Source organism: Castor canadensis, chromosome 13 (assembly GCF_047511655.1).
Source record: "Castor canadensis chromosome 13, mCasCan1.hap1v2, whole genome shotgun sequence".
Lineage (NCBI taxonomy): Eukaryota > Metazoa > Chordata > Mammalia > Rodentia > Castoridae > Castor > Castor canadensis.
The window spans coordinates 53133152-53147352 of record NC_133398.1 but is presented as its reverse complement, the minus strand read 5'-3'; the positions used below and the strand labels follow the sequence as shown (position 1 = coordinate 53147352).

General features: G+C 38.7%; 1 protein-coding gene across 6 annotated transcripts in view; it reads left to right on the top strand.

Annotated features, from left to right (window-relative positions):
- Window positions 1–14201, top strand: part of Adamtsl1 (ADAMTS like 1) — a 946298-nt gene that overhangs the window by 872756 nt on the left and 59341 nt on the right. For all 6 annotated transcript variants that reach the window (XM_074051743.1, XM_074051742.1, XM_074051741.1 and 3 more), the window contains one exon: window positions 11974–12102. In XM_074051743.1, coding sequence (XP_073907844.1) covers window positions 11974–12102 — 129 coding nt within the window. The remainder of the gene's footprint in view (window positions 1–11973; window positions 12103–14201) is intronic.

Genomic DNA, 14201 nt, shown 5'->3' with positions numbered 1-14201 from the left:
GTTTTCTTTATACCCAAAATAACCTGCACATCCCTTAGCCATCACTCCCTAACCTCCCCGGCCATTTCCCCAGCCCTAGGCAATCACTAATATACTTTATATATCTACAAATCTGCCTGTTCTGAACATTTCTAATGAATGGATCTTATAGTACATGGTCTTTTGCTACTGACTTATTTCATTTAGTGTAATAATGTTTTTAAGATGTGTCCATGTTGCAACACAAATGCTACATTCTTTTTATGGTGGAATGGTATATTTGATAGAATATTATTCCTCTTTATGGTGTATATAAACCACTATATGGATAAACCATTTTCATTCATCTGTTCATAAGATGATGGTATTTGAATTGTTTCTGCTTTTTGGTTATTATGAATAATGTTGCTATAAAGAGTCATGTGCAAGTTTTGGGGTAGACATATATTTTGTTTCTCTTTGGTACATGTACCTAAGGGTAGACCTGCTTAGTTGTGTGGTATGGATATGTTTACCATTTGAGAAACTGCCAACTGTGTTTCACAGTGACTGTACTATTTTACATTTCCTTCAGCAAGTGTTAGGGCTCTAGTTTTTCCACATCCTTACCAACACTTGTTATTGTATATCACTTTTATTATAACAATTCTCATTAAGTAGGAAGGGGTATTTTATTTTTATTTTTATTTACATAATAATGATGGTGCACATCTTTCTGTGTGCTTATTAGTCGTGTATATACCATCTTTGTTGTAGTGATAACTTTGGTGGTGTACACAGTGTAAATTTGTGAATTCATTTTTTATTGCTGCCATCACAAAATCACCACATACTTACAGATCTAAAACTGCAAACATACCGTGACTCTGTAACTCAAAAGACTGACACTGGCTAAAGTCAAGATGTTGACAGGCTATGTTCCTTTCTGAAGGCTCTAGGAGAAAATTATTTTCTGTTCTTTCAAGTTGATGCCAAAATTTAGTTCCACATGACCTAGAATTGTGGTTCCTTTTCTTCTTGCTGGTTATAACTAAATGCCATTCCTCCATGTTCAAAGCCAGCGGTGGTGGAATGAGCCCTTCTCATGTTGCCTCATGCACTCATTGGTTTGACCTCTCTTCTGATTGTAAGAGCTCATGTGATTAGACTGGGCCCACCTAGATAACCTAGGATAATCTTTCTGGTTTAACTTAGCTGATTAGCAACCATAAATCCGTCTGCAGCCTTAATTCCCTTTTGCCATGGCACAGGTTCCAGGGATTAGGACACAGACATCTTTTTTGCAAGGTCGTTATTCTGCCTATCATACTCTATCTGAAGGACACAGCTCATTTTCATCTCTCTGCTGCCAAAGAAAAAAGTGCAAATCAGTGTTGCTAGACCTTCCAATTTTTCCAGAGAAGCAAACCAAAAATATTTAAAAATCAAAACACATTGTTAAACTCCCCATTTTTGACTGAACTCAACAAATTCCAATTTTTAGAAATTCTTTTTGGATTAAACATTGTTTGTGCTCTGAACATACCCTGGGGGCTACCAGTACCCTCTGGTTAAATGCTCTTTTTTCTATATCTCTGCTCTCATATATCATATATATATGTGTGTGTGTGTATATCTTGTTTCTCAAAGATAGTAAAGTATTATAAATGTGTAATCTCAATTTACTCAGTTATACTAATTAAAACCATGGAGTGGTTTGAGTGGGAGAGAAACATTTTTTTAATACTACTCAAAATGTAGCTTATTATAACACTAGAATAAGCTTCTAGGGAAAGTATTTGCCTCATTACCAAATTTAGAAGCAAATTCAGAACTATAAACACGTTTCCTAATTATAGAGATTTAAATACATGTGTTCTTTGGTCTCTTTTAGACTTAAGAGTTCTGGCAATATCTTGCACACCAATAAAGCACAGCAATGCCCACCCACCACTACCAGCTATAAGTTCCCCTTACCTGCAATTCTAGCAATGAAAACTGACTCCACTCATCATTTGGAGGAACAGAAAAATGAGATGGCAAAGAAGTACATCTTTTACAATGAGGTCTTGGGCAATAGAGGAGGAAAGGAAACATTCTCTAAAGGTCACAGAGTAAATAGAATTGACTCAAACCTCAATAACTGAGTCAGAAGATGGAAGTGAAGAAGACCTTCAAAGAAACACGGCAGAACGGCAAGAAGTTAATTCATCAGCTATAAAATGTGAAAGGCGTTTAGAAAGAAAATAGGACTAAGAGAAATGTATGCATGTTGATAGAATTGTTATCAGTGACAAAGCAACTCTGGTTGAGGTTGCCAGGTGGCAAGATCCTAAAATGTCTTTGGCCAACAAGGACTAGCAACTGGACATTAACAGGCAGTATTCATTATTACTAATGTCAGGTGTGTAAGATGATGTTGAGATCTGTAAGAACTTTCATAAGTTCAAACTTATCTTGGTCCCTTATTATAACTAATCAGTCTTTAAATTCTTCAGCTGAGAATTCTTATTTCAGGGAGGTTTTGGAGGCTTAACTCCAGTGGCCCTTCTAAAAGACCTGTAACGGTGTATTGCAATATAAGGCAGAGGCTAGAATTTCTTAAGGTAGTGCTTTGTTATACTCACTCTGAGGCATTATCTAAATTTAATATAATCTGCTCAGTTTTAGGTAATGAATTTACAATAGTTCATTGCTTTATTATTATATTTTCTTGTATACTCAAATATTTTATTTAGAAGGCACCACTGTCATCTTTACATTTCTCTTGAAATTGAGACTTGGGTCTGCCATGGACATCACAGCTGTCTTCTTGAACAGCCTCATGGGGATCACCAGTCAGCCTGGCATGTGTGGCTTCATAGCTTTTGTGGAAATGGGGACTTTTGGGGGTCTCCAACATGGTCAGCTTCTTGTGACTTCTAACCTCTCTGCATCTGTCCAGATACACAGTTTAGGGAGAATCTGTAATATTTAAATTATTTCTTCTTCTAATTATATTGAAATTCTGAGTTCTTCAAATTAGATGCAATTTAGTTCCTTCTATTAACAGATTTGTTCCCTTTCCTCTCACCCATCTTCTTCCCTTCATGTTGTGAACCTTATCCTTTCTGTGTTGTCTTATTTTACCAGAAGTTCCAGCACTGCTTCTATGGTATCTCCTCATTGTGTTACAGCAGAGATAAAGCTGATGATAGCTCCCACCTACTGAAACATCTCACTGTGTTAAGGCATTGTCCTGATAGCTTTAGGGGCTGTCTTATTTCTCTCAGCAGCACCCAAGGTGTAGAAACTAAGGCCCAGAGAGAGTAGACAACTTGCATAAGGCCATGTGGCCATATAATAAATGAAGTCTAGACACCTGACATGTAGGCCTCACTCCTCACATCCATGCCACTGCAGGCACCACTAGGTCACCATGCATTTTGTTTTTATTGTTGTGCTGGGTGCAGGTACATTGTAGCATTTACAAAGGGTCTTACAAGGTGTCAAATACATTATACTTGAATTCACCGGCTCTATTGCTCTCTTTCATCCTTTCTTCCCTGATTCCTGGAACAGTTTCAACAGGTATCATTTTGCAGTTACATAAATGTGTATACATTATTTGCACAGTATTCATCCTCCTACACCTTTCCCCACCACCTCCCCTCCCACTGGTGCCAACCCCCTATCCCCACCCCAGGCAGAACCTGTTTGCCCTCCTGTTCTCCAATTTTGTAAAAGAAGAAACCATAAAAGATAAAAAAAAATATGATGTTTTTGCTAGTTTGAGATAAAGATAACTACACAGGGAGCTTCCTTTGTTGTTCCCATGCATACATGTATTACAACCCTAACTGGTTCATCTCCACCAGTCGTCTTCACTCCTCCCTAGTCCACTTCCCATCACCATGCATTTTTGCTGCTCGGTTCTTGTGAATATATCCCCAATGTATCTGACCAGAACTCTAGAAAGACTGCCAATCACTACATTTGGCTTCACAATTTCTAACCAACTTACACTGATGTGTCCCTTCTGGAGTAATCTCCAAACCTGCCTCCTAAAGTCCTGTTCCTGTCATTGCTTATTTTCACATTCATCTGCAGCTAGTCCCCATTCTTGAGAATGGCTGCACATGTACACTTCTTGGCCTAGATTGCCTCTCATTAAACAGTGAGAATCTGAAGACTTTGAAGTATAATTTATTTTTGATGGCTAAGGGTCGAGAAAAATCACTTTCAAATGATATTTGTGATTCATAATATTGAAAAATATAAAGAAGATCCATTTGATTCATTTAATCAGTAAAAAATGTTAATTGGTACTTGTTAACTGCTACAATAAGCAAAAATATATTTATATGATGACTAAAAAAAAAGTTTATTTCTTGCTCACATAAAAATGTGAAACAAAGACTTGCACAAGAGAGTTTTTGTAGTTTTGGCCCAGAAGTAAAACATTCCATGTCAGTTCCTATTCCATATGCTAAAACTCAGTCCCGTGCCCATGACCACAGAGAGGTGGGAAATGATCTCTCTGTGCACCCAGGAAAAAGAGGGAAAGGGCTTGGTCACAGCAACTGAGTCTCTGTTATAATGTCTCGGGTTGGTTGGTTGGTTGTTTGTTTTGCAGTGATGGAAATTGAACTCAGGGCTTTATACATGCTAAGCAAGCATTCTACCATTGAGCTACATCCCCAGCCCTTAGTTTCTGTTGTAACTTCTAAAAGGAGGTATCTTGGCATTTCAAACAAAGTTTCTACTAGTAGCAACCTGGGAGTAGTTCTGAGAAACTTATTTACAATGTTCTTTGCTTTTTGCTTCACTCAAAAACACAACCCTTCTATCTCCTCTGTTTCTGTCAGTCGGTTTTATAGAAAGACAAAGAGATTTTTTCAAGCACATATATTCACATTCTTTTCCACACTGGATTTTGATTTCACTTGGAGTTGTACATGAGGAAAAGAGACCTAAGTGAGAATCCAGCACGTGCACAGGCATGTCTTTCTGAGCCTTTGCTCCAGGGGCTGTCATCTGTCCAGACTGTCTCTGGAGAGGCTTGTTTTTTGGGAACAGGGCATGCCTCATTTGCTGAGCACTTCTGTTTAAAGATATCATGAGGTGGCGCTCCTTCTGGGGTGGCGCTCACATCTGTGGATGGTGATATGCAAATTTTAGCTCTACTTCAAGTTCACCCTTTTTCCCTGACACCCTTGCCTGCCAGTGAGGCTCTGTCTTCCCTACACACATTACCTCTAGCAGTACCCTCAGTTCAAAGGCTAAGGGATATGATGTAGTCTGAAGTTGCTGAGCAAAAATCGTTCTCTTACTGCTCTCATTTCTGTGTCTGACTCTCTTTGAGGGACTTAATTATTCATATTAGGCCTGACACATTGAAATGCTTGTCTCTATTTCCATTTTCTTATTTTTCTTAAATTTAGACAGATATAAACTTGGCCTAATCTCCTTTTGTATGCAGTTGCCATTCAACTACAACACAAATAAATTTATAGAGTAAGCAAATGAATAATCTGTAAACCTTATTAATTTCTGTAAATTTACACTAATTTAATCCACAGCCTAATGTTGATTTACTAAAACTAAATGACTGCTCACACAAGGGCACAGTACTGACTGCCGGGTGCAGCTGAAGCTACACGGGGCTCTGTGATGGGGCTTGGTTCTATGGTTCTCTTTCTGTTTTACCTGTTCTGTTTCTGCCATGACCACTTTTAGCATTGTCTTCACACAAGCACATTATTTATCATTTCACTGTTGCCCTGCATCTTTTTCTTTTTTTTTTTTTTTTGTTTTGTTTTGTTTTGCTTTGTAGCACTGGGTGTTGAGCTCAGGGTATTACATTTACAAGGCAAACATTCTTCCACTCCAGCCATGCTCCCAGTTCTTTTGCTTTTAGTTTGTTTTACAGATAGGACCTCACACTAACTTTGCTTAGGCTGACCTTGGATGGCGATCTTCCCACTTCTACCTCCCGAGTGTCTGGAATTGCAGACATGTACCACCATGACCTAAATAAGCCTATGTTGATTTATAATTTTTAGCTGGCAATTGAAATAAGAACTCCAGCTTGAAAAATTCTAGTGGCAAACCAGAGATGTCACACACACACACACACACACACACACACACAATCTCTCCCCAAGAAGCAGAAGAACAAAACTGAGACAGAGCACGGAATGTTAAACCTGGCTTCCTGTCAGTCACCCAGGAGCATTCTTAAAGTAAATATTATATCTTCTGCCACCCCACACCCAAGATTCAGATTTAGTACATATAGTATGAGAATTGATACATATTGGTATTTTTCTAATAGATGTATGAAAGTCAACTGATTAAGGAACATTGTTTTCATCATGAAGTTTTATTGATTATAAATACTTGGTTAACTTTGTGCTTTGTCTTTAAAATGGTTCATGAAGCTAACAGAAACGTATGAGAAGTAGCCTGTGCTAATAACAGCACCTCTCCTGACAGGAAAAAGGGCTATTACCTTTCAGTAAAAGCTCAACATAATTAATTAAGGGCTGGATTTAATTCAGTGACATTTGAATTTTATAGCTATACACTTGCAGCTATAAAAACCACCTTTATTATTAAAATTCCTATAGGAAAAATAACTTGGTAATTGTGAGTCTAAAACCCTGGTCCCTAGCCTCATTTCCCCATTGGCACAGTTGTTTTTATAATACAATGAGGCAACTCTTGTATTGAAACAGGACAGGTTATGTATTTAACAAGTGCCCTGGGGATTCTGAGGCAGCCAGTCTGCAGACAAAGATTTGGGACCCTCTGTAACTACCACTGGACTTTAGGTCAAAGATCTGAAGTCCAGTTCAACCTTATTACTTGCCAACTTTGTGGTCTTGGACAAATCATGGAGCTTTCTGAGCCTAAGTTCATTGTCTATATAAAAGATAGTATTTTATCTGCCTATCTCTCGGGGTTTCTATGGGGAAATTTTTTCATATAATTCACATAGCATAGCATATATGCACATTTTTTCATTTAATAGATATTTAATGAGGAATACTATGTGCCAAGACTGGGTGTCAGGAATAAAGAAGAGAGATGTGATCCCTGCTTGTATGGAGATTAGATGGTAAGGTGCAGTGGGGGAAGAGGGTGCAGAGAACACACGAATAAAGATAAATTCTGATAGAGGTCATCTCATGAAAGCAGTAAGCTTAGCAATGAGATACATAGCACCTGGCAGGGGAGCAAAGCGCACATGTTGTAGATGAGGTGCTTAGGGAAGGCCTCATTAGGTGGTATGATTTACACAGAGACTTGACTGGCCAGAAGATAGCCATGTAAACATCTGTTGGGAGATGATGTCAGGGGCAGGGAACAGCCAAGGCAGACCTGCTATTAGGTTGGAGAAAAGGAAGAAGGCTTGATGACAAGTGTGGTCTTAGTGAGCAGGAGGGGCAGGCTGCTGGGCCTCGCCTTGTAGGAGATGCTTGGTCATGAAAAGGAGCTAGAATTTTGTGTGGATTACACTGGAAAAGCACTGGAAATCTTAAGCAGAAAAGCTTTATGATCTGCTTCACATTTTAGAAAGACCACTCTGGCTGTCATAAGATACTGTCTTAAAGCAAGAGTAAGAACATGAAGCTAGGCATGGTGGAACAACACCTGTAACCCAGTGCTTAGGAGGCTAAAGCAGGAGGCTCATGAGTTTGAGGCCAGACGGGACTACATAGTAAGACAGTGTCTCAAAAAAAAAAAAAAAAAAAGTGGAAGCAAAGAGACCAGTTATGCTATGTAATTGTCCATTCAGCAATAATGGTATCATTAGATTATAGCCACAGAAATTCTGGTTAGACCCATTGTACAGTTAATATGCACTTATAAAAAATTTAAAGATATGCTAGTTAGTTGAAGCTGGGTAGCTTCCTAAGGGTAGGGAGATAGGTAAGTAATAATTCAGTGTTATTCTGTCTAGTTCCTCCCTTTATAGTCCTGCATTTATTATATAAGCAAATTGTTCTAGTACTGAATCACTCATCTTCACTTTAGGTCTTGCATACATAATCTCAGGTGTATGGAGGGCAGGTGAAATAAGGGAACAAGTCAATCATAACAGATATCGAGTGCCTATTCACATACTCACAGGTGAGTTCCTCAGACTGCACTTGTTTCCATTCTTAAATTAAGCCAATGAGTTTAATCACCTATGCCTAGAGGACATATTACACGGGGGAGGAGAAAAAGGAGCGACAGCTTCTAATATGAAGCCACGCAGACATGCAAGAAGAATAAGAGATGAACAGATAAGGGAGGGAAAAAAAGTATAAAAAGCAGGTGTGCAACTCCAAAAGCATTCCTGAAATGAGGTTTTCTTCACAGTTAGTGAAGGCAGAGAAGAGTGAATGCCACTATAGAATGTCCTGCCTATAAAATGGTTAAAACAAAATTAAATCCATTCGCCTTACAAAAGATTAAGCTTTAGGTATATGAAAATGATCTCATGTGGACCCTTATTTCCCCAAGGTGCTCAATAAATGAATCTTTTTGTTGTATTTAATGGTCACGTGCATGCAGTACTATATTTTTCCCCAGCTGATAGAAGCCTATTAAAACATAACATATGCAGAACTTCCACTTCCGGGAAGAGAACATAAATGGCAAAGTTCTACTCTTCCCTACTCCTCCTGCTAAGTACAACTAAAACCCTGACCATTATATGTGAAACAAACATAAGACTACAAAGGGACAAGAGAAAAGAAGATTGACTAGAAGCCTTAGAACCTGAGGAACAGTTCACACAATTGTGAATTTCTCGGGCTTTCTTTTTTTTTACCTCATAAATCCCAGACTTGGAACTAAAGAAGCCAGCTACCAGGAAATAGCAATGAGTATAAAAAAAAAAATTCCAACTAACCAGATGTGGTGGTACATGTCTGTAAATACCAGCACTGGTGAGGTGAAGGCAGGAGAATCATCAGTTCAAGGCAGGCCTAGGCTGTATAAGCAAAACTCTGTCTCAAAAAACCAAAGGCTGTGTTGTAGCTCAGTGCTAGAACACTTGCCTGGTATGCACAAGGCCCTGGGTTTTATCCCCAGCACGGTGGGGGCTGGGGCATAGGAAGATGGGACTAAAAGCTTATTCTTTCCACCAAAAGGACCAGAAAGAGGCAGCACAGCAACACAGAAAATGTTTAGAAAATACTGTTCCTCTGTGGCCAAACATCACAGAAAACACTGTGATCCACCTCCATACCAGCAGAGGCTGAGTAGGAAGCCTAGACTTCCCCTCCAACAGACTGAAATGAGGTGTTACCAAGACCACCGTGGTGGTCAAAGAAGTGGTGGTGTCAGAGAAGATGAGGATTTTCATCCCCAATAGGGTGATGTGCAGACCATGTGGGGAGCCTGCAGCACCCTCCTGCCCTGCTTATGGAAAAGACAGGAATTTAGCAGCTCCCAATGGTAGTGAGGCTTCTCCCAGGTGGTGCCAGAACTCTTAGCCCTGCCCAGAAGCAAGGGAACAGAGAAATCCAAGTGGGTAACTTGGACTTCTTCCTCCCAGTGGTAACAAAGTAACACCTCCCCATTCCCATGCCAGTGTGGTTTTAGAAAAATACAGCTAAACCAGAAGAATTAAATCAGATCCAAAGTCTAGTAACAGGATACAAAAATATCCAAGTTGCAATTGAAAATCACTCATCATTCAAAAACCTACTTTTACCACCTTTATACACTGGAGTGCCAGAATATCTGCCCAGTGTAATAACACAATAAAAGGAAGCAAGCAGGGATACAGACTGAAAAGGAAGAAATAAAAATATATCCCTGTTAGCAGATAAAATGATTATCTACATAGAAAACCCCAAGGAATCTTAAAAAAAAATAAAAAAGTCCTAGAACTAATATGTAATAGGAAGGTAATAGGTTATATACACACAACCACATTTCTATATGCCAACAATGACCAATTAAATTAAAAATGAAGAACACTTCACTTACTAACTCTAAGAAGAAGCAATTAGGCATAAATCTAACAAAACACACCAAACTTGTATCCCAGAAACTATAAAATAATAGTGAAAGAAACTAAGAAGACAGTCTTCCATGGATTGGAAAACCCAACATAATACAGAAATCAGTCTTTCCCTAGTTGATAGACTAGTTTAATATAATTTCTATCAAAATCCTAGCAAGACTTGTACATGTGGATAAGAATATTCTAAAATGTATATAAAAATACAAAGGAATTAGAATAGCAAAGAAGAATAAAGTATGAAGAATTAGCTTTCCTTATTTAAGATTAATCTTAAAGCCACAATAATTAAAATTATATTATATTGTTGGGGGGGAAAGATATAGTGAAACAGAATAGAGAACCAGAAACAGATCCTCACAAATATGCACAACTGATTTTGACAAAGGTACCCTTTTCAACAAGTGGTGTCAGAGCCATTGGACAGAGGCAACAACTTGACAAAGTCTCACAACTTAACAAAAATTAACACAAAATGTAAAACACTGGGACTTTTAGAAAAAACAGGAAAAAGTCTTCATGGTCTAGATCTAGGTAAATAGCTCTTAGATTTCATGTCAAAAGCATAATTCAGAAGAAGAAAAGTTGATAAATTGGATTTTATTAATATTAAAAACTTAGGTCTATAAAAGACCTGAGACCTTTTGTGAAGATGAAAAGAAAAACTAGTTTGAGAGAAAGCATTTGCACACCACATATCTGACAAAGGATAAGTATCTAGAATGCAAAGAACTCTTAAATTCAATAGTAAATAATCTAATTAGAAAATTCTGAAATAACATGACATTTCACTGAAGAGGGTGTGTGTGTGTGTGTGTGTGTGCGCGCATGCACACGTACATCAAATAAGTACATAAGAGATATCTGACGTCATTTTCGATTAGGGAAATGCAACTTAAAACCAAAATGAGATGTCCCTCCCTGTACACCTATCAGAATGAACAAAACAAAAACTAGTGACAACACCAAATGCTGACACAGCAGCAGAGAAACTGAATAAATGAAACATTGCTGAAACTGAACAAATGAACCTGCATAAATGAAACGGGCATGGGAAATGGTATTGCCGCTCTGGAAAACAATTCAGCAGTTCCTGAAAAGCCAACTAGTTGCATTTATCCCAGAAATGCCTAAATTCCTAGGCCTTTATGCCAGAAAAAAATGGCAGCTTATGTTCCCATAGAAAGCTGTACCAGAATGTTTATAGCAGATTTATTTGTCAGAATCTAGAAACAACCTGTTCTTCATGCCCACAAACTGGGGCATTTAAACCATGGAATAATGCTCACTGATAAAAAGGCACAAACCATTGAAAAATGCAGCTGTGATACTATATGAGACTTGGAACAATCTCCAGAGAACTCTTAAGTGAAAAAGCAAGCCAATCACCAGAGGTTTCATACTGTATGATTCCATTTATATAACACTCTTGAAATTATAAAGTATAGAAATAGAGACCATATTAATGGTGCCAAAGAATTAATGAAGAGTTGGGGACATCATGAGGAATCCTTGTAGTGATGGCAATGTCCATAATTTAACCTTATCAATGTCAATATTAGGACCATGATATTGTACCCTAGTTTTACAAGATGTTTCCATTAGAGGAAACTAGGTAAAAGGGAATATAGGATTTCTCTGTATTGTTTCTTATATCTGCATGTGAATCTATAATTATCTCAAAGTAAAAAGCTTTTAACAATAAGCCTTTAAAATGTAACTTATACGGCTGTTTATTATCTTAGTAATTATACGCGTAAATCACTCTCACTTGTATAGCATGCTATCTTCAGATTCTTCAACCCTTGCTCTTTTTCTGACAACTCTCATAGGCACATAGATGGATAGATGGTTTATGCTGGACAGTTACAATTTTTTCAAGGGAAAGCACCACTTTTCAAGTGGAAAAGGCCTGGGTAGAGCATCTGTTCACTGGTTAGCCTCTGCTTCAAGGGAATGCCGCAACTCCACAGCCACTGTCATAACATCTCGAATTTTCTCATTTTCAGGAAAACCACTGGTGAAAACGTCACGAATGTCTGTGGTCAACACAGAGAAGCCTACTGTCACCGTGGATATAGGAAGCACCGTCAGAACAGTGCAGGGAGTGAATGTGACGATTAACTGCCAAGTTGCAGGTGAGAAATTCATTACTGGGTTCATTCATTTCAGTATTAATAATACCTATTCAGGTTGGGGGATGCAAAAACAAATTTGACACCAATTGTGTTGTCAGGGACTCAGTTTAGCTTTTTTAGAAAAGCTAAACCTGAATCTCAATTATTTGTGAAGTGCTACAGAAATTTAAAGGAGGAAAGGTTAATTCTGGCTTGAATACATGAGGTAAAAGAGGTATTGGGGTTTTAATGAATATGTTTATTGGACAAGTCCTAATTGTATACATTTATGGGGTACAATGACATATATGGGGTGAGTTGATTAAATCAAGCTAACTAATATATTCATCACTTAATTTACCTATCACTTGAGGTATTTTTGTTCTGCTTTTTAATCTTAGCCTCCATATTGATAGAATGGGAACATGCAAGGATGGGGGCAGAAGTGCTCCAGGTAGACTAAAAGAGTGTAGAAAAAATTCATGGAAGCTGGAAAGTTGGAGGCTGTACAGAGATCAGTGTGAGCTTCAGTCTGGGTGGAGCCCACAATGAAGTGGTATGGAGTACTTAAACTTTAGTTTAGGTTGTAACTACCACAGGAGACCTTGAATGCCTAGCCAAGGAGTTCAGACAAAAACAGACAGTGATTCTAGGAGTAAGGCAGTGATTCCAAACAGCAAGCTGCCCATGATGCATAAAATGAGTTCAAGAAAGGATAGTGGGTCAAAGAGGCAAATTAAGAAGCCATCATAGTGGTCCAGAGGAGAAGGAGTTGGCCTAAACTCATGGCAGTGATTGTGTAAAGGTGAGGAGTGAATGAGGATGAGAGAGATGGCAGAGGTAAGACCAGGAGCTCACTCACATCACAAGTGGGCAGGGGTCATCCAAGAAGACAGCCAGTAACAGTGTGCTATGGTTATGTAAGGGACTACCATTTAGAAAAAGATAGATGTAAAGAAGATAAAACTATTATTTTTACAATTTCCTGTGAGTTTGTAATTAGTGCTAAATAAAATGTATCATAAAAGGCAAAAAAAAAAGAAGAAGAAGAAAATGGCCAGAGCTATTAGGAGTAGTTACAAAGGCACAATCCTTTAGTAGGCTGTAGGGGCCAGCAGGCAGCAGGAAGTCACAGGGAAGTGGGGAGTAAGGGACACTGAGGGTGGCAATTATGACTAATTTATAGCACTATGTGATGAAGAAGTGAATGGTTTGTGTGCCAGTGGCAGCAACAGCTTCCTGATTGCTGTTGTCCTTTATAGCCTCCTGTTGCATGTCCACACCCAAACCCAGGTTCCCAGATTATACCGTCTGCAAAGTGGGCAAGCTTTGCGGACATACCCTGCTCTGGGGAGCATATTCATCTTAGTTCTCAACCTCATCATCCGAAGGTCTATAACAACTTGTAATTTGTAATGGCAGAAAACCCATTTAGAAAAAGGAGGAAGATTTCACTCTAGAGCATGCTGTTTTGCAAAGAATAGCCAGGTCTGATTTTCTTTGGAATGTCCTAATAGATTCAGCATACATGAACTATGAATCTATTTTGCAGTTGTGCATTAGCTTCTCTGTTACACTTCCTTTGGCCTATTCATCCAGCCTCCTCAGTGAAGCCTTCTGGAACCAAACCCCTGAAGTTCTGCACTGCTAGACAGGGGGTAAGACAGAAGCTATGACAAGGCTTGCCAGGGTAGGCTACCCCTCTGTGCAGACGCTAACGGTACTAATAGGGCCCTCTCTGCAGAACAGTCACTCCCCACCTGATCACTGTGAGCTCGGGCCTCAGAGATGAAACACTGTCTTGAGGTATGACAAACCATGTGTGTCTCTTCTTGAAGGCAGGGATTGGTAGGGGTAAGAGTGGAGGGATAGGAAGCAAAACAAATGAAATGGCATTTGAAGGACATTGAGAGAACCAGACATAGGTGAGAAAGTATTTACCATGGGGGATATTAAGTGTGACCCACCTTCCATGCCACCTGGACCCTATCCCTCAAGCTTCATCCAGAAACTCACTTGGTAATCTCAGAGGGAGATCTTAGATTGTTATATCCAATTTTTGCCTAACTATGGCATTATAGTTTTTATTTTTGTTTTTACCCATAGAACTATTTGTATTA